This window comes from Rattus rattus, chromosome 9 (assembly GCF_011064425.1).
Source record: "Rattus rattus isolate New Zealand chromosome 9, Rrattus_CSIRO_v1, whole genome shotgun sequence".
Classification (NCBI taxonomy): Eukaryota; Metazoa; Chordata; class Mammalia; order Rodentia; family Muridae; genus Rattus; species Rattus rattus.
The window spans coordinates 78808500-78835766 of NC_046162.1; the positions used below are offsets into that span (position 1 = coordinate 78808500).

Below are 27267 nucleotides of genomic sequence, written 5' to 3' on the forward strand. Positions count from 1 at the left end.
ACAACATGGTCCCACCATCTTGTGCCTCCTCATCCCTGGCCAAAAGGCAACAAGGTCAGTAAACCCCAGACTTTCCTCTTCATCAGTTGATTGTGTCGAGTGATTTGTTACAGTAATAGAAAATTAACACAACTACTTACATTTTTTTTTCTACAATCTCAAAGGAAACCCAGTTAGCTCTTCTGCCAAACTCATCCCCCTACCCCCATACACTCAGGGAAGAGTGGGAGAGGAAAGGAGAAGGGGGGGGGGACGAACAAAAGCAACTGCCAAGAGAGCTCTACACATGCTTACCTCGATGGATAACAGAGAGCTTACTGTGTAAATGTTCTAATGCTTTTACAATCTGCAAGAGAAACAGAGTCGATTTATTGAGCCCATCACTAGAAAGAAGTTGAATGCTAAGTGTATTCAATTTTATTAAGGCTCCCTGCTTAAGGTTGCTGAATGAGTGCTTTTTCTCAAGTAGTAGTGGCCCTAAAGGGGAAAACAAAAGGAAGTTACCTAAATTGTTTGCCTCCACGAAGGAGGATTGTTTCTTAGAATGGATACAATTGTAAGATTGTATCTTAAAGCAGCCACTTCAGCTCTTTTAACCATCATTGCCCTCCACCTTCCCGAACCTTGGCAGCCATTAAGGTTGCCTTGTCTTCTAATTCTTTTTACACCTTAGTGTTAAGAAAACATTAGGGCTGGAGAGATGGCTCAGTGGTTAAGAGCACTCACTGACTGCTCTTCCAGGTGTCCTAAGTTCAATTCCCAGCAACCACATGGTGGCTCACAACTATAATGGGATCTGATTCTGTAATGGGATCTGATTCTATAATGGGATCTGATGGTCTCTGAAGACAGATGTATTTATTTATGAAATGGATAAATCTTGAACTATAGTCTGTACTCAGATAGGTCAAAGATGAGGAATACAGGCGTGGAGGCCATGGTGGTGAGTTTTAATTGTCAACATGATGCAATCCAGAATCACTTTGAAGGAGAGTCTAAAGAGAGATTGGTCTGTGGAAGATTGTCTTGACCCTGTCCACAGGTTCCATTTCTCTAGGAGATTCTGGATTGTATAAGAATATAGAAAGCAAAATGCATGTGAGTGCTCTGTGCCCTTAACTATAGATGCACTATGACTAGCTACTTAGACTTCCTCACACCTTGACTTCTCTATAATGGTCTGTAACCTGGAATTGTGAGCTAAAGAAACCCTTTCTACCTTAAGGTTGCTCTTGTCAGGGTCTTGTTATTGTTTTGTGTTTGTTTTGTTTGAGGTTTTGGGGTTTCAAAGAAACAAAATTAAGACAGAAGCATTGGGCATGGTTTATCAAACCAGGTCAATGGCTGCATGTACTGCCCAGAGACTGGTAAGAAAAGCGTTTGCTCAGCCTCCCGCTGACACAGTACCCAACAGATATGTGTTAGGTGGTAGTTACTAGGCAAAAACACGAAGCCTGACTTCTCCCATTCTCCTTGAGGAAGTGGGGTCTTCATGATATACTCACAGAAACTGCTATCTTCCCTAAGATATCTTCTGGAATTGTCTGGCCTTTATCAATAACTTGTTTGTAGAATTTATCTAGTGACGTATCCATGAGCTCCATGCAGATCCACACATCGCCCTGGAGACCAAGAATTGTTAATGAGGAGGGAAATGGGGGAAAAAGGAAAAATAACCAACAGTTTACCCCAAAGGGCTATTTCTTATTTAAATTTTGGAAAAAAGAAATGGTTTCTCCTCAAGACTTGAAACCATTTAAAAGCAAACATGAGTATTTCCGAAGAGCAGCCCACTCGGCAGAGAGTAGTGAGGCTATGAGATCAGAGACTCTTACGGTGCTGTTCTCCTTGGACACTCACTGGCCTGAAGGATCACCTACCTCCCGGAAGAGTGCACCATAGAAGGTCACGGTAAACGGACAGTCCACTGTCCTCATAGAAACATCCAGATCCATCAGTAGCCGTTTCTGCTCCTGGCTATTAACTGTGGCCCGTATCCGCTGAATGGAAACACATATTAAACAACAGACGGTTACTACTCTGAGGAAGAGTCACCTGAAAAACCAGGGCGCCACCAAAGCCCCATTCTAATGACAGAATCAAACGTCACACTGTTCTCAGAAACCTACCCTCAGCATCTCTGAACATGAATAAATGATAAGACAACAGAAGATGGCTGACCATTTGACTTCCTGACCAGCCCCTGCTTAGAAGCAAACAACAGCAGTGCAGGTCGGAGAATGGGCAAGAATGTGGAAAAGCATTTCAAAGCTGCAAAAGCAACCTGGTTGAATGTTTATGTCTGTTTGATGCACAACGGGATACCCTTGATTACTCTCTGCTTACCTCGGTCCCAATAGTTTAGAAAAAGAGAACGGCTAGGACTGGAGAGACAGCTCAGCGATTAAGAGCACTGGCTGCTCTTCTAGAGGACCCGGGTTCAATTCCTAGCACCCACATGGCGGCTCACAACTGCCTGTAACTTCAGTTCCAGGAGGTTGGATGCCCTCTCCTGGCCTCTGTAGGCACTGAACACACACGGTGCACATACATGCAGTCAGGCACACGCATATATATACACATACAATAAAGATAAATAAATCTTTAAGAGAAAAATAAAATAGCAGAAAAGGTGAAAAATCCCCACTTTGGGGGACCCTTGAAGTACTGTAGCTATAGTCACCCTTAGGGATGACTTAGGAATTCATTCTGGGATGAATCTGGATGACAAAAGATATAGATGATTGTGTCTCTAACATAAATTGCTGTCATTTGGACACACAGCTTCCCGTGTTCTATGAGTCACCCCTAGACTGGTCAGAATCCACTTAAGCCATGTAGGCTGACTCCAAACATCTGCCCGTAGCTCAAAATCTACGTAATCAACACTAGACACGTTTTACCCTCCTTTCCCTACAAACTGCTTCTTGATTTTCGAGGGATGGTTCTTTCAAACCAACACACTATGCAATTAAGGAACCTTTTGTTTAGGATCTGGTTTTATTAAAAAAAAAAAAAAAGCCAACAGCATAAATAACTACACTTTGATATAATCCAGAAAATTTTATTCTGGCTAGCATTAGATGAAGTTTTTAAAGTACTATAAATAATTTAAAGTGTAATTAGTTACACAGTAGCAGGGACTACAGAGAAGTCTCCATGGTTATCAGCACATACTATCATACTATGCTTGTAGAAAATGAGCAATTTTCAATTCCTGGGCCCCAAATCAAAGCGGTTCACAATTGCCTATCATTCCAGCTCCAGGGGATCTTATGCCTGTACCCGTGGGCATATAGTGTCTGTCTGTCTCTCTCTCTCTCTCTCTCTCTCTCTCTCTCTCTCTCTCTCTCTCTCTCTCAAAATTCTTTAAAAAACTTAAAAGTGTGAGACAAGGAAGACTTAGAAAATAAATATAAAGTTGATATGACTCGGGGCTGGAGAGATGGCTCAGTGGTTGAGAGCACTGACTGCCCTTCCACAGGTCCTGAGTTCAATTCCCAGCAACCACATGGTGGCTCACAACCATCTGTAATGGGATCCGATGCCCTCTTCTGGTGTGTCTGAGGACAGCTGCAGTGTACTCATATATATAAAATAAATAATTTTTTAAAAAAAGTTGATATGACTCAGGCCAACAGAACACCTTCCTCAAAGCTCAAGATCCACAAAAAGAGTACTTTTTTTTTTTTTTTAATTCTATTGTGGGTTGGTTTGCTTCTGGAATAAAAAAATAAACGGCCATTCACAGTCGAGATGGGCAAGCACACACACTGAAGACATAGAACGCTTTGCGGAATGTCAACTCTACCTTCACCGCCATGATCTGCCCGCTGGGCACGTGACGCATCTTCTCCACTACCCCGTACGCACCTCGTCCCAGCTCCACTATAGGCTCCAAGTCATCGGCCTTCACCTCAAAGTTCTGCGAGGAGGGAAAGTAGTGACACGAGAGGAAAGTGAGTACGACACAGGACACCACCAAGTAGGCTACCCCCGTATCCGTACGTTTCCTTCTGGTGTCCTTGGGGTGATATCTCGGCCGCAAGTCCTTTCGAGGGGCCACTCAAAGCCAGGAGTACCAGGAAATGTTCAGGATCCCGTGGTAGATGACCTGCTTGTTCCCAGTAACAGACCGGACGCCACCCAACCTCGTCTTTCTTTCTTTTTTTTTTTTTTTTCTTTTTTTTTTTGGAGCTGGGGACCGAACCCAGGGCCTTGTGCTTCCTAGGCAAGCGCTCTACCACTGAGCTAAACCCCCAACCCCAACTCGTCTTCAAACTGCGCCTTTCCATCTATCTACACGGCAGGCCCTTAGAATCTCTACTGGATAACAGCAACTAGACCTGTGTGGCTTTGAGAAATACCATCCCAAGAGAAGCATCAACTGCACTCAGATGCCTTCCTTGCAGATCACAACCGCTGGATGGCGATTCACCATTCGAAACAGCAAAAGTACCGTTCGGTCCTTTCCCTTGTAACTCAACATCCTTTCTTAGCCCATCCCCCGACTCTGCACCACGAGGAACGGACTTTTCAGTGTCCAATGGGGAAGCGGTGCATGCATACAAAGAGATCAAAGGGCCAATGGGTGCGCCGTGACTTTTCTCACCTGGTTTCCAATAGAAATGCAAGCCTTGGAGTCTAAATCCCGAGGCGGCCTAAGAAAGATAAGGGATAAAAGAAGCAGTGTGAGATGTCTGGTCAACTGTGTCCTTCCCAAATAGGGCAGCTGATAAATTTGCTCTCAGGTAACTGGTGCAAGCTCACGGTCAAGCAGAGGGACAGAGGGAAGAGTCCTTCCCAGGGACTGAAATAAAATGCATTTGGGTTTCATTCACCTCACCTCTCTGCGTACGTATTATCTAACGCTTCTCTAACTTGGGACAGTAACACATACACTTAGCGGCGTAGGGATGAGTACTAATTAAGATACTCCAAGTAAAATCCTACAGTAAACGTTCAATAAACAAAGAGCCTTGAGCGTCACATAGAGCAACGCTTTTGAAACCACGGCTTCTGACCCCGTGCGCTGTATAACCGTGGTGATTCTGAAGTCAATTCAAAATCAAAGCCGAAAATGAAAGAAACGGATTGGTTTCTGGTGGCGCTCACCTGAGCTGCATGGGGCGGCGTCTCTGTAGCCTGGGTTCTGAACACACAACTCGAATCCTTGGTATAGCATGTGCTGTCACATGCCATGACACAGACGTCAATGAGCAGTGCCTGAAGGGCCTTGGATGCGATTACAGACTACTATTGTACATTACTGCTGATGTGATTTCCCTAGGCATACAAACCTCTTCGCTTCATCATGGTTCTGTGGTGGGGAACAAGGCCTTTAACACGGCCCTGCTAACATCCCTTAGTGTTTAAGTGTCCAAGTGGTATGCGTTGCATGGAATGTTTAACTTTGAACAACGCTGTTTGATGTGCTGTCTTAAGTTTCATTCCACGATTGCTAAGTGTACCTTGACTTGAGATGAGGACATAATTTTGAGCAATGTCTGAAAGGGCCCTGGCGAGAGCCTTGCTGTTTTGCAACACCTCGCTGTATCGAGTGGCATTCTCAGTATTGACAGTTATGACATAAAGACACTGCTCAACCCTGAGAAAGGCTGAAGGCACCCTACATACTGCAGGATCACATGTTCAGCCGCCATTCGATTGTTTATGTAAAAACAAGCAACATGCCTGTTTCATTAACATGCAAATTTGCTTTAATCATTCATGAATGGCTAAGTTTTATACACGTGCCAGGGAATTACTTTAAAATAGAGTTATTTAGGACTTCCTATCAGTAGATGTCTGATATGTATTCATCTTAAGAATCTATATATGAGGTTATATTTTAAAATTTGTTGACCAAAAGACAGGTCATGAGTGGAAAAAGCATTTGTTTTCATCGTGTGTTTTTTTTTAACTGGAATGTTGCCTTGTTAACTTACAAAATTCACAGAAAACAAGAACTCCAAAGCACTATGTCACCCCCTCCCTGCTTCGTTGGGTAACCAAAAGGTCTAGGGAGGCCAAGTGACTTGTTCCCAACCACCAAAGAACTCAGGTCTCCTGACTACCATCTCAGCATACTTTCGTATCTACAGGCCCAAGTCCAGTGACATTTCTTCTGTACATAGGGAACATTCTATTCCGGGATTGTCTCAGGAGCCAGAGGCTTGCTGACTTTGTGTTTCCATGGTCTCTTTCTGGGCATCAGTTTTTATTATCCGTGCTCTCGGTTAGTAGAAATCAACTGAAGAAAACAGTGTTTGGCTCTGGCTGGGTACCCCACCGGGAACTGAGAAGGGTACCTTCTCAAAATAAGAGCACCAAGACGCATGTGCTTCGCATGACCAAGCGAACAGAACAAGTAGCAGATGAAGACAGGCAATGTTGGTGCTACCCTTACAAAGAACAAACGGCCTAGCTATTCACGTCTCCTTGAATGCATGTTTGTCCCAGACCTGTCTACAGAACGAAATAAAGGAAAATGGCGGGAAGGGGAGAAGAGGAGAAGGTGAAAGGGGGGAGAGTAAGGATCATTGCCACCTTAGTTAGATGAAACTGTGAACTTGACAAGCCTGTCATCTGACTAGAAAACGTAGATTTGGGAATCGCTTAGCTCTGATTGGCCTGTGAGCATGCCTGTGGTGAACTGTCTCCATTATCAATTAACTTAGGAGGGTCCAGCCCACCATGGGCGGTGTCATTCCTATTCATGTAGACCTGGGTTATATGCTGTGGCTGAGCCAAGACTGAGCCAGAGAGCAGAATTGCTCTATAATTTCTGCTTTCAAGTTCCTAATTCAGTTCTTATCCTGACTTCCCTCATCATTGGACCATAACCTAGAAGTATAATCCAAATAAATAATATTAAATGATATTGATAAATAATAATTTATAGACAAAGAAAATAATGGGGTTGGGGATTTAGCTCAGTGGTAGAGCGCTTGCCTAGGGAAGCGCAAGGCCCTGGGTTCCGGTCCCAGCTCCCAAAAAAAAGAACCAAAAAAAAAAAAAATAATAATGAAGGTGTAGGAGGAATGAAGGATAGAAACATAAAGGTGACTGTCAATCTAAGACTTTCATGGCAAGCCCTCCCTTACTTCAAACATCCTTTTAACTTAGCAGGACACTTGAAACCTTTCCTAGACTAACCTGAAGCATGAGACAGACAGGGAGAGGAGAGAAGGCAATTGATGTATCGCACACATGTCAGGATGCCCACGTGTGTACTGTTTCCAAGCAGGCGATTTGTCTTCAGAAAAACCTTCCAGAAGAATCAGGTTTCCACAACCTAATTTCTCTTTCTCTTTTAAGATTTATTTGTATTTTGTTTAAGGTCTGTGTGTGTGTGTGTGTGTGTGTGTGTGTGTGTGTGTGTGTGTGTGTACATCTGTGTGTGGGTATGCTCATGTGGCTGTAGGTGCCTGTAGAGGCCAGTAGAGGGCGTCAGATCCCCCAGGACTGGAATTACAGGTGGTTGTGGGCCACCCAACATGTGTGCTGGGAACAAAATTCAGGTCCTCTGCTAGAGAATTAAGCACCCATACCATGTCTACTCCCTAATTTTGCATTCTTCAAACAGTCAAAGCTGTTTTTCCTTAGTTATTACAATTTTTTGCACTAATTTTAATAGCCCTTGAAAAGGCAGACAAATGTAACTTGAAATACATGCCTAATTATAAAATCTTTGACATCTTTCCTTGGTAAAGCCATGGAGGAAAAAGAAAGGTCACTGGATATTTGTGCTACCTGCATTTTCTTGCCAACCAGCGAGATCACTGGCTAGGACCTCTTCCAGATCAAATCTATTTGAAACTGGCTTACAAACTACAATCTAAGGTGCAGCTATGAAAGACTTTCATAAATTTAATGGTTGCACAGTATTCTATAAGAATAACCAACAAAGAACACACAATCGACGGCCCATTGCAACACAGAAGACTGAACTCTCCAGCTTTTCCAAACGTTTGCTGCCCCTAACTCTCATCTCTGTCTTTATTTCATGGCAGCATCAGAGGGTTTGGTGCCCTTTTCTAAATGAAGAAAACTGCACACCGGAGAAGTCTGGTGATTTTAGGAAGAAACATCATTGACGACTACACTGAGTATGAGACTCGTGTCACCCGATCCTCAGCCTTGACCAAAGGAGAAGGAAGAGGAGAAAGACATTAAAAAGCTGGACAAAGTGCTTGACCCCCTCCATGAGGCAAATCAGACTGAATCAAAGGAAGGGTTCCCAATTCTCAGGCTTCTAACGAAAATGACTAATCCGCCCAAGCCTCGGGGCCTCTGGGTTCATCAGGTCTGCCAAAAGCATCCAAGGATGGGCCAAGTCTGACAGCTCAGGCTGGATCAGCTGACACTGTTCTCCCCCCGTCCAGGGTTGGACATATTAGTTTGCCTGCGGTAGCCACAGTTAGCCACAGGAGGCTAACACTCTGGGTGGATATTCTCGTCAGTTAGTCAATATTTTATTCCTCTGGGGAAAGAACTAAACTTAGTAGAAAATCCTTCCCCTGGAAGACCAAAGGTATCCATCCCAAAGGTTGCCTAAGGCAGGCAGTTCATAGTAACACCAGCGACAGCCTAGTTTGATAATTATTTATTTATCTACAACTGTATACAAGGAAACAGCTCGTTGATAACTACTCAGTTATTTTATTAAACACCCGCCTGCTATGCTCCCTGGATACTATTGCATGCATTGTTGGTTTGTTTTAATAAGTCCCCGCCTGGGTCAGAAACATTAGATCGTTTTCATAAAACCACTTCTTGACCTCTTGTGATATTCAAGGTGCCCGGCCTCCACTTCGGTGGGAAGAATTAACATCGAAAGACATGAAATGACTTAAGAATCTTCACTAAGATAATGACATGAGAACCCAGGGCTAGACCATGAGGGATTCTCTCTCTACAGAGGTCAAGGATTCTCATTCGCTAACCGAGAACCATTAGGTCTGACCTCACATAGAGCTAAGAAGGTAACTCAGCCTCCAGTGTCCCTAGCTTTATATGTCAGCTTTGTATGCCTAGAAGCTAAGCCATCAAACTAAACAGTGTGCAGGGACCTTTCACCCACCAGGCAGCTATTATGATAGACCAAGATCTGGGCCACAGATGAGGGTTTCTAATCTCAGTTGTGATCTCTTCATTTGATCCTCATCTTTTAAAGAAGAAACTTAAGCTTCCTGCAACCAAGGAATCCCGCCTAAATTAAGGTATCCGAACGGAGAAGTTTAGAGCCCAAATGTGAGCTGTGTTGAAGGACTCTGCACACAGCACCCAACCCTTGAACAGTCCACCGTTTCACGTAAGTGAATAAGAACAACTTACACACACATACACACACACACACACACACACACACACACCAAGGGACTCATCAAAGGTTAAATGAACTGCCAATTATTGGCATAGCATTGAATGTGAACTAGTTACTACCAGTCAAGGAAGGCGACAACTCAGAAACCACAGGCAAAGAGAACGACTCCAGAATGAAGATTCGACGAATCCACACAGGGTAAGCTAAGGAATGGTAGGCACTCCAAGCTCTCTGTTCTACCCCAGCATGACAGGAAGGGGAAGGGTATAAATGGTACTTGTCTCTATTTGATATCAGATCCACCTAGAAAATTACAAAACGCAGAAGCTCTATACGTTTGGAGGTAAATTGAAGCCTCGGCATTAATAAGACTCTAGGAGCTAAAAATGCTGCAATCCATTGAAACGAGGTTCCAGAGTGTACGCAGTGGAACAAAACCATGTGTTCAAAGTGTGCTCTGGGCCTGGAGAGATGGCTCAGAGGTTAAGAGCACCCGACTGCTCTTCCAGAGGTCCTGAGTTCAAATCCCAGGAACCACATGGTGGCTCTCAACCATCTGTAATGGGATCTGACGCCCTCTTCTGGTGTGTCTGAAGACAGCTACAGTGTCCTCATACATAAAATAAATAAATTTCTTTTTTAAAAAAGAAAGCATGCTCTACTCCCAAAAGAAACAGACTAGACACCACGTCTGTCCTTGGGTTCTATCTTCTTTATACCTAGGAATGCTTTAAAAAAAATCCATAAAATTGGCAAACGTTAGGAAAGGGTAAAAAATAAAAGATTCAAAGAAAAGGATTATAAGACAGTTGCATGGTTGATATAAGAATATATGCGTATATATTTATGTATATAACACATGTACATATATACATATGTATGTGTGTCTGTGTGTATATATATAAAATCTAAAGTCAAGCCTCACTTGCTAGGCAAGTACTTTATCATTGAATTAAATGCTCAACTCAATAAAGAATATAGGTTTAGGAGCTGGGCATGGTAGTGCGCACCTTAAATCCTAGCACTACATGGGGAGAGGCAGTTGGGTCTCCATAAGTTTAAAGCCAACGTAGTGTATATAGCAAGTTCCAGGTCAAGCAGGGTTGCAAGTGAGTGAATATGTCAGACCAAAAGAAAAGACGAAGGCTATAGCTTCGGGAAAACGTATCTTAAAACGGAGGAAAACAACAACATGGAAAGCAAAAGAAAAGCAATGAAACAAATTGTGTTAAGGAAGTCCACGAACCGTCTGGGCCTGGTGGTGCATACCTTTAATCCCACACACAGGAAGCAGAGGGAAGAAGAGCTCAATACCCAGAGAAACGTGTTGCACTCCTGCCCTAGCAGCTCGGTGTAAAAGATATCAACTCTGCCTCCGTTGACTTCTGGGTTAAACTTAACTCCTAAGAAAATGTCAGCCCATAGCTTTGTGAATAAGGACAGTGTATTCTAAAGCTAACAAGAAAAGACAAGACTCTTTCGAGGGCCAGTGTAGCTTTGAAATACATGTTTGTATATGTGTGTGCATGCGTGTGTGTATGTGTGTATATGTAAACATATATGTATGCATATATGTGTATATATGCACACACATACATATAGGTGTGTACTATATATTACAAAAGATTAAAGAATAATACAATTAGTTTTCAAAAAGAGCAAAATAGGAGAAACCACATCCCCTGTGGCCATAATAAGATACTGTGAGTCCAGAGGAAGAACAGACCCAAACGTCAAGAGAACAGAATAGAAAATTCAGAAACAGCTACAAGAGCACTGGCTGCTCTTCCAGAGGTCCTGAGTTCAAATCCCAGCAACCACATGGTGGCTCACGACCATCTGTGATGGGATCCGATGCCCTCTTCTGGTGTGTCTGAAGACAGCAACAGTGTCCTCATATACATAAAATAAATAAATACATCAAAATAAATAAATGAATAATATTCCATCAAAATCAACATTTTTCTGCCCTGTAAACCCCGATGAAAGACTAGAGAGGATGACTTTCTCACTGGAAGTAGTACTTTCAAGTGAGAGAACTGGGAAAGTCCTTGTGCCCAGAATACATAAATGACTCAACAGCCAATCACAGGGAGGCAGGGTAGTTCAATGGAGAACGATCTCAGCTTTGCCAAGCCTGGGGTTCTGAGTTCAATGTCTGGGACCCTCATGGTGGAAAGAGAGAACTGAATCCCTCTGACCTCACCACAGGCAAGTACAAAGACACACAGAGAGAGAGAGAGAGAGAGAGAGAGAGAGAGAGAGAGAGAATAAAAAGAGAAAGGTGGATCACCAAAGGTAATGGGGGTGGTGAGAAAAATAAACAGATAATGGTATACCTGTATGTATACACACATATATATGTATATGAAAGTTTCACAGAGAAACCCATTTCTTTGAAATGCTAGCAAAACAAAATTAAATTCAAAATAAAAACAACTCTCTAATAAGACGTGGGAAGGAGTGGGAAAGAGGCTTCAACAGTTAAGAAAGTGTACTGTTCTTAGGGGTGTAGGGACCCTAAAAACTGGCTCACAACCACCTGTAAGCCCAGTTCCAGGGGATGCTGTGCTCCCTACCTGAGTCTACAGACTTGGCACTTGTGCATATGGCCTCATCGACACATAAGTAAAATACATTTTGTTGTAGATTAAACATATGCCCAGACCCTGCACCAGAGAAAACATGTGGATGGAAAAGGCGTGTCTAAAGTATTTCTACATAATTCCCCATTAGAGATTTTCAAGGTAAAGCTAGAGTTCTCTATTACTACACAGAAAGCCTTTTGAGATGGCTCAGCGGTTAAAAGCACGGACTGCTCTTCCAGAGGTCTTGAGTCCAATTCCCAGCAACCACATGGTGGCTCACAACCATCTGTAACGGGATCCGATGCCCTCTTCTGGTGTGTCTGAAGACAGCTACGGTGTACTCATATACATAAAATAAATAAATCATTTTTTAAAAACTTATTAACAATGGCAACTCTAAATGCTGGCAGAGATACAGAGAAACTATATATGCTCCATGTATACTTGGTCAGAATATAAAATAGTGCTGTCATTCAAGAAAGCACACACGCGGGCTGGAGAGATGGCTCAGTGGTTAAGAGCACTGACTGCTCTTCCAGAGGTCCTGAGTTCAAATCCCAGCAACCACATGGTGGCTCACAACCATCTGTAATGAGATCAGATGCCCTCTTCTGGTGTGTCTGAAGACAGCAACAGTGTACTCACATATAATAAATAAATCTTGAAAAAAGAAAGAAAGAAAGCACACACACACACACACACACACACACACACACACCACCACCACCACACACACAGGGGTGCTTGTATGGCTAGTGAAATCAAATAAGTTCTCTCATGTGCGCCAGGGTGGCTTCCTGGCTTATGAGAACACTGCAGTTGTGTAAGTTGTTAACAAGCACACAAGCAGGTGTGCAGACTCAGGCAGGAGCACGCTGGATTCTCACATGCAATCCTTTGCAACGCCCTCTAACTATCACCATGTCTAAGGTCATTCCCATAAAGTCCTCTACAGATAGCACAAGGAAACGTCGGTTTTACTGCAAGCTCTCTATAAGTCAGAGAGAAATGCTAAAGAAACAGAATCACGTTTTGTTTTGTTTTTTTTACATTTATAGTTGGAGAGAACCGCAAACTATGCAGATGAAAAATCCCCTTCAGACAAACCCGATATTTATGTAGGTAGGGGAAGAATTTCCTCCCACACATCTTCATGAAAGGAATATTCCAACTGAATTCAGTCTCTCACCCACCCTAGAGAGTCTCTCTGCTGCTGCTGCATGGCGTACGAGGGCCTCTCCTGGGCAATCTCTTGGTCATTTTCATGAACACGTGCCAACGCTAGGGGGCGCTCTTTCTGATAAGATGGGTCACAGCTAAGGTCAAATTGCCTTTACAAGGAAGCTTAATGAATAGAGGTCCTACAGATTCAGGGATCGGCTCTCTGCACTTGCTCTGCCACTCCAGCACTCCTGTTGTGGTCTACGGTCTCTGATTCCCCTCTCCCCCGAGGCAGACACATTGATTCTTAAGACCTCCTGCTGCATGGGCGATATCCTCACAGACATACAAGAGCTCACTTAGGGCTTTGGACCAAAAGCTTCAGCTAATCAAGAGGGATTCCTTTGGCTTATCTTGCATTCTGTATCTATGGACTGGATCAGGTGTCAAAATGCCATGAATACCAACGAATAACACCCTACCCTTTCGACTCAATTTTAAAAGTATTGCTCCCCACGGAAATACTTGGATTTGTCTGTTCATTGGTATCTACAAGAGTCACACAGTTCACACCTGGGGAACTTGCTGGATATATATATGTGTGTGTGTGTGTGTGTGTGTGTGTGTGTGTGTGTGTGTGTGTGTGTATGTATGCATATGTGTATATATATATACACACACATATGTATATATATGCGTATAGATAGATAGATAGATAGATAGATAGAGATAGATAGATAGATAGATAGAGATAGATAGATAGATAGATAGATAGATAGATAGATAGAGATAGATAGATATGATGATCTCAACTCCCATGTGGTATATAGCTCTCACGCAGCCAGTAGTTTGAGACACTGACTTCAAAGCTGTGAGTCAGTGTAGACAAACAGGCTGTTTCCGAGCTCAGAAAAGTGGGCAAAGACTTTCCTCTCAAGGGGCTGTATTTTCTAGCAACCATGTGCAAACTAAAGACCTTGCTCACTAGTCCCAAAGTGACTCCCCAGCCCCCAACCCCTGCCCCCTGTGGCAAGCACGTGGTAAAATACAAGTGTTTGTGACAGAACCATCATCTGGCCAACTTACGTGGAACTGGTCTGAGGTTGTTCAAACGCTTCCCTTGGAATCTTAAGGCCGGGGTTTCGCTTCTTGCCTATGGGGAAGGACATAAGGAAAAAGTTAAAGCCCACCCTTACTGCAAGAGAGCAAGGGAAGAGACTCCCAAGCAAAGGCAGAAAGTCGTCAAAGGCACCTGCCCTCATCTCCCAGCTCAGAACCTGACTTGCTAAGGGAGCAATCAGTCAGGGACAGAGGCCAGGACATCACACGGCTTCTCAAATGCAAGCTGGGGCCAGAAATAGCAATGCCTTAGGCCCAGGTGAGCATATCATGGTGGAAATGTTAATTCTTGCTGGGTGTATGCCAGCAAACCCCTTGCCTACAATGAGGAAGACCAGGACTTAAATCGTCCGCACTGAAGAAGAAACATCAGCTCTTTTGCTAAGGAGGTGGAACCTTAGTACCCACTGAGATGCTGTCACAATAACTTCTTTGGTCGTTCTTGTACACAGCAGCTATGGCGGCAGATGACACTGGGTCTAAGGTGGGACCTTTTGGTTATTCATTTGTTTTTGTTTTAACTTCACTGTAGTAAAATGCAGTCACCCTGATCTTGATCTCCTACCTCTATATCGGAGAGAAGTTGTTAGACGTGACGTTGGAAGTGAACACAAAATACTTCTCGAAGCTGAGTCATGGTGGCGCACGCCTTTGATCCCAGCACTCGGACAGAGGCAGGTGGATCTAGGAGTTCGAGGCCAGTCTGGTCTACAGAGTGAGTTCCAGGACAGCCAGAGCTACACAGAGAAACCCTGTCTCAAAAATAAACAAACAAACGAAAACCCACCCCTCCACCATCCTATCTGTACTCGTTCTTCAGCTACCGCTGAGAGGCTGAAACACGGAAGAGAAAGGGTCTGACAGACTCCCGGGAGCGTGCAAATGATACATTTACTCTGCTCTGAAAAGGATTAGGAGAACAGCCGGGATCGTGCCTGGAGGTTATCACTTCTTCGGGGTCCAGATGGGAACCCAGGCTGCTATTGCTCGTCCTGGGGCTGAAACTACAGGAGCGTCTGGCTTAGGTACCTTTGCTGATGAGTCGAAAAGACCAGATAGGAAACGTAAGCTCAGGAACCAGACTGGGAAAGTCAGTCGTGTGAAGGACCTGGGCGTTTCTTGTACGTGTAGATCGCAGGTGTTTGCACGTGGTGGAAGTTAAAACAAAGATGGAAATGATGCCTACGGTCTTGCTTCTTTTTCTTCCTCTCCCCTCTGTACTCCAAGTGGGCGCATTGGTGCTGATATAAGCCCTGGAAGGGATCCTAGCAGACCCTAAGGCATAACATGACTTAAGCAAGGTATGGTTTTGGGCTGGAGAGATGGCTCAGTGGTTAAGAGCACTGACTGCTCTTCCAAAGGTCCTGAGTTCAAATCCCAGTAACCACATGGTGGCTCACAACCATCTGTAATGAGATCAGATGTCCTCTTCTGGTGTGTGTGAAGACAGCTATAGTGTGTGTGTGTGTGTGTGTGTGTGTGTGTGTGTGTGTGTTAAAATAAACAAATCTTTTTTTAAAAAAAGGGCATGGTTTCTGCATGAAAATGAATTCAGTAGCGTCTTCAGCATCACAGAATGGGCAATGGCATCTTGCTAGCATCTGTGTTGAGGTCTCCTGACACCCAGCATGTAGTTCCTTCCACTATTCTATCAGGGCAAACATACAGAAACGGCCAGAGGAGCGAGATGGAGAAACATCCGGAATTGTGAGTCTGTGAATCACCAGGTTATTTCTCTGACCAAATGACCTACAGACTGCTTTTTTTTTTTTTAACAAAAGACTTCTTTTTAATTTTTAATTAAAAGCCAGTCACAGGTGGCTATGATGCCTACGGCCTTGCTTCTTTCCTCCTCTCCCCTCTGTACTCCAAGTGGGCACATGGGTGCTGATACAAGCCCTGGTGGTTAAGAACACTATCTGCTCTTCTCAAGGACCTGTGTTCGATTCTGAACACCCACCAGGTGGCTCAGTGCATGGGTGTGGCGTTCTGCCTGCGTGTATGTCTGTGTGCCACATGCATGCCATGTCTGAGGGGGGCCAGAAGGCATTGTATTCCCCTGCTAGGAATTGGAGCTATAGACTTTTGGGAGCCACCTTGTGGGTGTTCAGAATAGAGCACAAGTCCTCTTAGAAGAGCGGATAGTGAGTGTTCTTAACCACCGACTGGCTTTTAACTCTCAGTCTCCTCGGTTGTGAAACCCAGAATAACTTCAATATTTACTTCTCTAAACGAAATGTAAGACTCAAACAGGACGGGACATATGAAAAACATTGAGGAAGCCAGAGAACTCTTCCTTTAGGATGGCAGAGAGAAACAAATCTGTGTCTTATTTCAAAAAATAGCAAGAAATCCATGACTAAGACAGGTTATGTTACTAGAACCCTGAAGCAGAGTATAATTGAGCCTTTTCTAACTAGTCTTTAAAAATTCAGTATCTGGATCAATTCTGCAAATAGTACAAAGGCTATATACGTAGTAGTCACTAATCAGCTCAGAGAAAGCCTCCGGGGAACATCTTTAGTAAACGGTTTCTCTCGACTATCTCTTCATCTCTTTCTAGGGTTCTAGAAGAACCAATCAGCGTCCACTATTACTCCGTCCTCCTGAATCTCACAGGCCACTTGGCACACATTTATGAAGTCAATCTGCCCTGTACGATGTGGACCGGCAGCGTATAGAAGTTTTCGCTGCACTGCTGGGTGCCCTGTCTGATGCTGAGATCCCAAATCCATGGACGGCTTAACTCTGAGGAGCTTCACCCACGAGTCTCAGCCACAAGACAAGGAGATGTGGTTGGAGAGGGGTCGCTCCTGGGAGAACCCAATGCTCTCCTTCAAATCGTCACAAATGGCTGGCAAGGCAAGCGAAGAGGTAATCAGGGAAACACAGCGAAGATCACCTTAGGGTCCTCCCAAACGAAACAAAAGTAAATCTATCCTGCCTGGGGTAAGGACTCCCAGTGGTCACTCAACAAAACCCTGGGCAGAAGTTACTCATCCTCATTGCTAACTTGGGTCTGATACATCAGGTGTGGGGAAAGATCACTGTTTAAATCTAGAGGGAAATCGCTATTTAAAAAGCTTAACACATCAGGAGCCGTTCTTAAGTCGGCAACCAGTTACGACACCATAACACAATAAATCGTCAAAACATCTATCTGAAGACAGAAAGACTGGGAGGAAGCAGTAAGAAATGGAGGGAGAGAAGGAGGTGGGGAGAGATCTTTGGGGACAGAAACCGACGGAATAGATGACCAAAACAATAATACAGCCTGCCCTTGGTTCTCCCCCGAGTTCCCAAGTATATCCAGCACCACACCACCCCTCTACCCCTGAATAGGCAACTTCCAGTCTCCTCTGATAGCTCACTCTCTACAAGTTAGAGACTTTCACGGTGTTCAAAGTTTTCACAAGGAGAAAACCTCAAACCATTCAACTCCTGACAGCAACAGGAATAAACTTCAGGAGACACAGACCCCAGCCGAACATCACTTAGAAACGTGTCCTCTTTTCTTGGAAGACGTAAACCATGTAACCTGAAAACCAAACAGATCTCTCCCACCTTCCAGAACTTACTTGACCATCTCCGAGAGCTTCCCTGGCTCCCAGGGGGTCTGCAAAGCTGCAAACTTGGGGCGGGCAGAAGGAACCCCAGTAGAAGCCACCCTTCACTAAGCTCCAAAGCCTGCACCCTTCAGCTGGAGGCAAGGAACAGGGCAGGCTCCGCCCCCTGCTCCTGAGTGGTACTAAAGCTCCACAGAATTCATTGTTCCAGGGCAGTGGAAGCCACTCAGGGAGGCAGAAGGTTAGCACGCCCATTCAAACACCCAGGGGTGGCATTGATCATTAACCATCCCGCAGTTATCCATCCCTGAAGTAACTCTGGGAGGCCAGTGCTCTAACGCCTTTGATAAACGGCTCTTTTCATTTCCTCACAGAAAGAAAAACAATAGGTGGTCGGTTCCAGCTGTGTTTATTTCAGGGCAATCTGTTCCCTCAAGGAGGCTGCCAACACCTTGTGCACACATTTAATACTGTGCTGGGGGTGGGGGGAGGAATGGGAAGGAGAGAGATGACTAACAGTTCTGTGGCCAAGAACGTTAATCGACCTTTCCTTTGATAATCCAAACCAGAAATTGTTTAAAGTCAGAAAACAGGCTTCACCTTAGGGGAGAACAGAAAACAAGGATTCTCAGAGGGAACCTTGTCTGTTTCTTGTATGCCCTTTCCTTGGTACAGACTGGAAAAGGGGAGCCAGCCTCACACTCTCTCTCTCTCTGCCTCCCTCTCTCTCTCTCTCTCTCTCTCTCTCTCTCTCTCTCTCTCTCTCCTCTCCTCTCTCTGTCTCCCCCCTTCTCTCTCTCCCTCTCTCTCTCCTCTCTCTCTCCCTCTGTCTCCCCCCCTCTCCCTCTCTCTCTCTCTCTCCCCTCTCTCTCTCTCTCTCTCTCTCTCTCTCTCTCTCTCCCCCTCTCTCTCTCTCTCTCCTCCTCTCTTCTCTCCCTCTCTCCCTCTCTCTCCCCTTCTCCCTCTCTCCTCTCCCCTCTCTCTCCCTCCCCTCCCTCTCTCTCTCTCTCTCTCTCTCTCTCTCCCTCTCTCTCTCTCTCTCTCTCTCTCTCCCTCTCTCTCTCCCTCTCCCTCTCTCTGTCTGTCTCTCTGTCTCTCTCTCTCTCTCTCTCTCTCTCTCTCTCTCCCCTCTCCCTCTCCCTCTCTCTCTCTCTCTCTCTCTCTCACACACACACACACATGCATGCACACACACACATATGCACACACACACAGTATGTTTTATCAGTATGCACACGCAAATGTGTTTTTGTGTGTATGTACGTGTGTGTGTGTGTGTGTGTGTGTGTGTGTGTGTGTGTGTGTTTTGTGGGGGAAAAATGGTTTCTCTGAAGACAGAGCACCCTGAGACTCAGCCACACTCATCTTTCATCTTTAAACCAACGCCAGGTCATGAGAATTCAGAAGCAAAATAGTACTGGGCTGAGAAAGAAATTTTTAGAGAGAGAAAAAAAAATTTACTGGGCCACATAGAAACGTCCTAGCTTTGAGTGTACATGAAATGGCGGGGTACAAATGAGGTCTCACCCAAGTGCCTGCTCCAAGGGTGAGCACAAAGGCCTCTCCTGATGTGTATTACATAAAACAGAGGGCTGTGCTCTGGTGCCAACCCAAACAGCACGCAGCCCCACAAGGCTGGCAGAAGGTACCACCCTGAGATAAGCGGGTGTCTCAGAATTTGTCAGCTCCAATGAAGGCTGGCCAGCGCAATCCTGGAGGGGGGGGTCTGTGACTACCGTCATGGCTTCCCAAGAGGAAGAACCGTGGGTCGCCTCCGCCAAGTTTATTTTTTCTAGTGTGTCTCCTGGTGTGAATGGGGCTTCCAGCCAAGTTCCTGGGGACCTGGAGGCCTTGGCTGCCCTCTCCCTACAACATGCATCTGGCCTCGTGTTCCAAGTGTAGCTGGCGGCAAAGCTCACCGGAAAGTGTCATTAGATGTCATTAAACTACAAGGATCATATGCAAAGCAGCCAATGGAGCTCAGGGGAGGCAGGAGGCGCAGAGATAAAGATGCTGGTTTTACAAAAGCCACTAGGAAGGAGACAAGGAGCCTCTACCACAGCTCCACAAACCACAGGCTATTACTGCACATCACTAAGGCTCGCACAGAGTGCAAAATCTTGGGGGTGGGGAGCGGATTACACTAGGGCTAGAAAAGAGAAATTGGAAACCTCATTTGAAAACTTAGAATCGGGTTAATTAAGAAGGCAGAATGCATCTCTTGCCTGTCCCTACATGGTCCCCTCTACAGGGAGTGTTCCGGCCGCTAGCCCATTCAACCTTCCAAATTCAGCACACAAACAGTGGAAAACCCCCAGAACCTCCCAAGCCCTTCCTGCATTCGATTAAAACGGCTCCCATGACCATCATCCATTTAGGGTCCACATCGTATCATCTTGGTGCTTTTAAGTTCACATTTGCTTATTACTGGCTTTCTGTCTTCCCCTGGAGAATGTAAGTTCCACAATGGCAAAAACTTTGTCGAGTGTTTCTCATTGTAAATATCTTTACTGAATGTTTGTTGTCCTTTTTTTGTGGTTGTTTGAACGGAGCAAACCATAGAGAGGCATGGGAGAAGGAAGGAAGGAAGGAAGGAAGGAAGGAAGGAAGAGATGGAGGGGAAGGGAGAGAAGGGAGGAAGGGAGGAGGAGGGAGGGAGGGAGAAAGAAAGGGATGAAGGGAGGGGAGGGAGGAAAGAAGGAAGAAAAGGATTAAGGGAGTAAGAAAAGGAAGGAGGAAGGGAAGTAGGGAGGGAGGGAAGGAAGATGAAGATGGTAAGGGAGAGGCAGAGGAGGGGGACGGAAGGCTCCTTTGAGCACCAGTCTACACTGGTGGAGTTCTTTAAGTACAATGTGTCAGTTGAGTCTGTGGGTGGCCTGGAGTGGCTGTCTATCGGCTCCAGTTTTGTTTACCGTGAGGAATGTTCTTTAAGATCACACTGCAAATGAGTAGCAGAGCTGGTGTCTGGGTTTATTTTCCTGTTGCTGTGATAGCATAGCGGGACGGGAGCAAATTAAGAGAAAGATCTTGCATTAGCCCAGTGCAAAGTACAGTGCACAGTGATGGGGAAGTCCGGACAGCGGGAGCCTGCAGCAGCTGGCCACATTGTAGCAGTTAGAAGAGAGCCATGAAGATATGCGTGCTGCTGCTGGCTTATTGTCTCTGGTTTATGCTATACAGGTTCTCTTGCCCAGGCAATAGTCAGATCCACAATTAGAATGGTTCTTCCCACAGCTGTATGACGGAATCAAGACAATCCCTTAATAGAATACCCAGAAGTCCATTTCCCAGGGACTCTGGATCATGTTATGTTGACAATCAACCACAAACCATCACAAGTAGGATTTGAAATGCACACTCTTTTTTTTTTAAGTCTCCATTAATTTCTTTATTTATTCACTTTAATCTCAACAGCAGCCCTCCCCTCCTCCCACATAGCCCCTCCCCCACCTTCCCCTTCCCTTCTACAATCTTAAAGATGATTCCACTTCATTTGAGGGGTTTTGTTTTTTTTCTTTTCATATTTCCCGCCCTCCTGTCCATGTTTGCACTTTTAAAAAAAATGTATTATTTTAAAATATGAAGTTCACAGAATGTGTTGTCATAGGCACTGTGTGACTTCCAAGGACATCCTCTGAGCTCCTGCCTTGTGTGACTTATGCTAAAATTACATTTTCAACAGCTCACACATCTTGAACCACACAGGGTGCCCACCAACTATGGAAATAAGTCCAGCTCTACAGACTGAGGATGTCTAAAAGTGTGACCGCAAAACACTCCCTCTCTCTCTCTCTCTCTCTCTCTCTCTCTCTCTCCACACACACACACACACATTCATATATTCTCTATCTCTGTCACACACACACACACACTCATATATTCTCTATCTCTGTCACACACACACACACACACACACACACATTTTAAGCTCCACGGTAATTTAGAGTCCAACCAGGGTCAAGAACCACTTGACCAGCACAGAGTATGTCAGATAAAGTTTTTCAACCTCACCATTTCCCACCTAATAATAATAAAACCCCTGTCCTTCTAGGCACCTGATACTTCCCCTTCCACAGGTTGTAACTGCCTTCAAAGACTTAAATTCCAGGAGGCTGGAGAGATGATTCGGGTGGTTTAAGCGCACACACAGCTCTTCTAGAAGACCAAAGTTCATAGCAAGGCAATGACGGTGCACACCTTTAATGCTAGAGAGAAGAAATCCTGTCTGGGAATAGAGAAGAAGGGAAGGAGGGAGGGAGGGAGGGGGGAGGGAGGGAAAAAAGAAGCCTAGAGAGTTCAATTCTCAGCACCCACATCAGCCAGCTCACAACTGCCTATAATTCAGTCTCCAGGGCAAATAACACCCTCTTCCGGACTCTTTGGCCACAGCCCTCATAGGCACATACCTACCCACGGGCGTGCTCATTACAATCGAAAACAATAAAATAAATATTTTTTAAATGATTAAATTCAAAGTTAAGTTCCCCCACTGTGCCAACTGAGTCACTGAACCGAAACCGGCAATAATTTCCTAAAGTAGACATTACAAGGTGTAAAATCCATTACTATACAGATTCCGCTTAGAAGGGGTTGGCATATATGAAATTGCTATGACTATGATAGCCGCGAATTTATGTGGTGGGTGATACCAACATCTGAAAGTCGGACGCGGAGAAGGCGGTGCTATCAGTAGCCTTTAATAACTGATTTGCGGGTACAGGAGAGTCAACTCACTTCTGTGATGGTGAATCTAGGGAGTCCTCCTGACTGGATCTATTATCAACTAAAAGAGGCATCTCAGGTGGGTCTGTGAGGGCATTTCCTGGAGGAAAGGATTAACAAACCTGAGGAACCCTCCCTTTCCCCCCTTTCCCTCCCCTTTCCCCCCCTTTCCCTCCCCCTTCCCCCCCCTTCCCCCTCCCCTTCCCTCCCTTCCCCCCCTTTCCCCTCCCTTTCCCTCCCCTCCCCCTTTCCCCACACCCACAGTGGGCAAGTATGAAGAGATTTGGAAGGGAAAGCAGAGCAGAGCTCCTTTTGCCCTCTCGCTTTCCCTCCTGGCTGGTGAGCAGATCAACTCTGCTATTGCCATAGACGTTTCTGCTGTCCTTAGCTTACATCAGAACCCAGCTTCTTGGGTGAAATGGAGGACCAGAAACTCTCCAGTAGTCCTCCAGATCTCTGCTGCAATCCAGGGTACCACACTACCTTGTTCTCAGCCTCTCCAGCACGAAGGCAGCTGGACTACTTACTCAGCCCACCTCGTGTGAGCCAATCTAATAATAACTACGCCTGTGAGGTGTATGTATTCTGTGGGTTCTGCTCCTCTAGAGGACCCTGACTGATCAACATCTTCACCACCCCCGACCCTCGATGGGATAATCTTCTTGTGCTCTGTGTAAAGGTTGACTTTGTATTATTCAAATGATTTCCGTACCAGCAGAGTACTAAGTACTGTCTGGACTTCCGCAGTGTTATCCTAATTGCTCAGCACCTGCACCGTATTTTGTAAACACTCTTCTCCATCACCTTTTCTGATTGGCTTAATAAAGATCTGATGGCCTATAGCAGGACAGGAGAGGAAAGGTGGGACATCCAGGCTGACATAGGAACTCTGGGAAAGATCAGGCATGGGGAGATTCACCAGCCAGAACCGAAGGAAGTCAGATATATTGGGAAGAAGGAGAGTTAACCGGCGTGTGTCGCTGTGGATTAGTATGAACGGGTTATAAAGTTATACAAGCTAGTTGGGAGCAAGTCTAAGCAGCCTTAAATAAATATGTCTCCGTGTCATTATTCAGAAACAGGGTGTCAAGAGAGACAATCAATGCTACATCACTACCACCACCATCACACTACTTACTACACACAATCTTCATCACTACCATATCACCATAACCACCACTATGACTCTTACCACCACCACCATCACCATCATCATCATCATCATCACCATCATCACTACCATCAGCATCCCCATCCCCATCATCCCCATCCCTATCATCACCATCCCCATCATCACCATCACCATAGTATGTCCCATAGACAAGCATATAATTAATACCATGAGTTTCAACTCAGAGGTACTAAATGAAAAAATACTGGAAGAACATCGGACAGATAGACAGTGGGCAAACGAAGCTCGGCCGTGCGCGGCAGGAAAATGGTAAGATCGGACAGTAGAGAAGACGAACAAGGTAGACAAGGAAACAAGAAAACGGAGGGAAAAGAAGGTAGCCAGGCGTGTCCAGGACTTGCCGTGGTGGGAGAACTTGGTTCTGAAGATGCCAAGTAGCCTTGGCTTCTGTTGCTTAGGTTCTCGCACTTGCCTCTCGCCATCTGGTTATCTCTAGTGTTAGCTGGTCTCGCTGTCTCTGACAGTGGCTTGGCCCTCCCTCCCGTAAGTCCTGGATGTCCGCACTCCTAGGAGACCAGCTCTCCCCCCGGCGGGATTTGGGTACCAAGAGCTGTGGCACAGGGTCAGCTCTGGGCGCAGATGGAAACCGGAAGGATCCTATCCCAGACTGCTCCTCGGTTCCTGTGTCTTGAGGGCTCTGGGCGGGTCCCTCAGAGCAGGAGTGATGGTCTCACCTGTGCTCTTGGGTGTGGCAGCACTCCTAGGACACCAGCTCTCTCCCGGCAGGATCTGGGCATAGTATATATAATGAAAAAGGTGTTCCTGATCTCTGCATGAGGTGTCTACTCAACATATCTATATAATTAATGAAAAAGGTGTGTTCCCGGAGGGATGAACAAAGAAGAAGGTAGCCAGGCAAGAACCCCTGGAGCGGGAATGAAGAGTCGCTGGTAGACAGGGAATCATGGTCCGGTCACAGAGTACGTCAGAATGTGAGCACCCAGAATGCGTCTCCTACAGTTCCGTGTGCTGTTTTTTAGACTTGTTGTATTTAAAGTATTTTCTGTCCTGTCGGCAATTTGGTTGCTGACTACAGGCTCTCGAAACAGCCCAAGTGTGAATCCCAGCAAGGCTCTCTCTACTTCTGGTCTAGACCCAGTGTGAAGGGAGGAAAATGGCAGGGACCCTGCGGGGAATCCCCATCACCCCGCTACCTCTTCCTTATTTATGGGCGACTCCATTCATGAGCCATTATCAAAAGGAAGTGTGTGAAAAACAGCGCTCTGAAAAAAGAAAAAAAAAACAGATTGCAAAGAAATTTAGAGATGCAGTTACCTTCTCAAAATACACACCGAGTTTTGAAAGAGTTTTAAAAGGGTTCGTTTTTTTAGGTATAAACATTGAACTCTGCAACGGCGTGATTCTAGGGTTTGCTTCAAAATAGTATGGAGGACCGACGAGAACTGCAAACTGGAGATTAAAGTGGAAAAGGGTTAGCCCTGAGCTAGTAACTTGGAAGCCTGGTGACTACGACTGATTAGATTATGTTACTTTTGAGTATATCTGAAATGTATCAAAATGTAAATAACAATGAAATTGCGCTCCCTTGCGTCACCTTCATTTCCATAGGCAGAAGCAGGCTTTCCCTCTTCCTCCATGACTAGGTCAGTACCTCAATGCCCAGCACACTTATTCTGTGCTGGGGCAAAGTCGGGGAAGCTGGCCTGCTTCCAGATCTTTCTAATTCAAAGCTACATGGGCAGAAAAACCATAAGATGACATCTAACCCTTTCTCTGGGTCTTTGGTACACTCTGCAATACCTCATGGCCCCTGACAATGAGAAAACAACGGTAAAGAAATAGTAGCCAGAAAATAGGGCAGTATCTTTTGTTCTATAACTCAAACTCTCCAGCTAAGACAAACAAGCAAGCAAGCAAACCCAGTCTAATCCTTTGCCCTGCTGTGATTTGTAGAGAGAGGCCAGGCATTGCTAAAAGTCTGGTTTTCAAAGTGCATCCTGGTAACGAACCACAGCAGCTTGTCTCTCAATCTGCTACACATTCCCTGGCTTCGTGTGTCACTTAATGGTGACATGTTTACTTAGGGGTCCACGATGTCCAATTTCACAGCAAAGACAGGAATGGCTCCTGGAAAGGCACAGAACTGAAATATGAGATTCTCTGGGAGGAGAAAGCTCATCTATAAAAGCAAATTTCTTATCTTCAACACGGTTTGGTATATACTAGCCAACGAATATTTCAATAGGACTTCAGATCCTCACATAGCCCTTAGTGGGAACATTCCTCCGAGTTCTATAGAAAAACAGAAGCACCCAGTCTGTACTCCTGACTGACTCATGGTCACTGTAATTAACAAATATCACTTCAGGCAATGTCATGGCTCAGTGTGTCAGAAGAAGTCGCGGTCTCTAGTCTTGGGCAATAAGTCTAGAAACTGTTTTGGGTAATCACCCTCAGACATGTAAACCAGTTCATCTCCAAGACTGAACACAAGCAGAAAACACACTGTAAGAACAGTGATCTACTCTCTATATGATCCCAGGGCTGAGCCAATGGTATAGATAGGTTCATACATGCTCCACATATATAATGTTACCTAAAGTATTCCCAATATGGTTATAATGTCTTGTCAAAAATAGAGTAGGTGGAGAGACGGCTCATTCATAAAGAGTGGTTCCCAGTAGCCACATGGTGGCTCAGACCCATCTGTAACTCCAGTTCCAGGGTTTATAGTATGTCCACTTCTAGCCTTCAAGGTCACTGCATTCACAATGCACAGATAGACACAGACACAAAATAACGATACATACAAGTTTTATTTTTAAATTTTAAATATATTTGCACATACAAAAGTATATGTATATTTTAAACACATATGCATATATATGCAGATGGTTTGTAATTTTTCCTGGATATAATAATCTTATATAAGATTTCCTCTACAGTACGAGTTTTTCATTAAATGGTTTATTTTTTTATCTCAGGCGTATGAGAGTTTTGTCTGAATGCCTGCCTGATTCCAGCAGAGGTCAGAAGAGGGCATCAGAGCCCCTACGACTAGAGTTACAGGTGTCTGTGAGCCACTGTGTGTGGGCTGAGAACTGAACCCAGGTCCAATAGCTTCAGGAGCAGCTAGTGCTCTTGGCCCGTCAGTCATCTCCTAGCACCATAACGCACATCGGCAATGTATTGACTATCACTGATGTTACGAATGGGAAGCTAGACATTCTTATTATTAGAGAGCAGGAGGAAGGGAGGTACCCCAACTTATGGGGGGGTCGATGATTTTTAAATCTTCAACAAAGTTGTTATTAATGGGAAACTAAACATTCTTATTATTAGAGAGCAGGAGGAAAGTTTGAGCGAGGTACCCCAGATTGGGGTGGGGTGGGGTTAAATCTTCCACAGAGTTGTTATATGCAGTAAATGGGAATACGACTTAACAAGACTCTGTTTTAAAAAGGTGGGGGTGGGTTGGTTGGGGCCAATAGCAAAGGACTCGTTAGAGCTGAGAACTTGAGAGCTTCGTCCTTAAAATGGGAATAGCGTAGATCAGGTTGAAGGCAGCTTTAAGCAGCCTCTGCACTGACACTAGATAAACAGAAGTGGGGGGGGGGGGCTGAATTACCA

General features: G+C 45.0%; 1 protein-coding gene across 3 annotated transcripts in view; it reads right to left on the minus strand.

Moving 5' to 3' along the window:
- The window catches only part of Map2k6 (mitogen-activated protein kinase kinase 6), a 120682-nt gene that overhangs the window by 26540 nt on the left and 66875 nt on the right, over window positions 1-27267 (minus strand). Inside the window, exons 1-7 of one of the 3 annotated variants that reach the window (XM_032912960.1) lie at window positions 17775-17857; window positions 14164-14230; window positions 4613-4661; window positions 3812-3925; window positions 1881-2000; window positions 1506-1622; window positions 295-346 (exon numbers count right to left, since the gene is read on the minus strand). In XM_032912960.1, the coding sequence (XP_032768851.1) occupies window positions 295-346; window positions 1506-1622; window positions 1881-2000; window positions 3812-3850 (328 nt within the window). In that variant the 5' untranslated portion in view covers window positions 3851-3925; window positions 4613-4661; window positions 14164-14230; window positions 17775-17857. Of the gene's footprint in view, window positions 1-294; window positions 347-1505; window positions 1623-1880; window positions 2001-3811; window positions 3926-4612; window positions 4662-14163; window positions 14231-17774; window positions 17858-27267 lie in introns of those variants that run through there. The other 2 variants (XM_032912958.1, XM_032912959.1) reach the window with 2 other exon arrangements.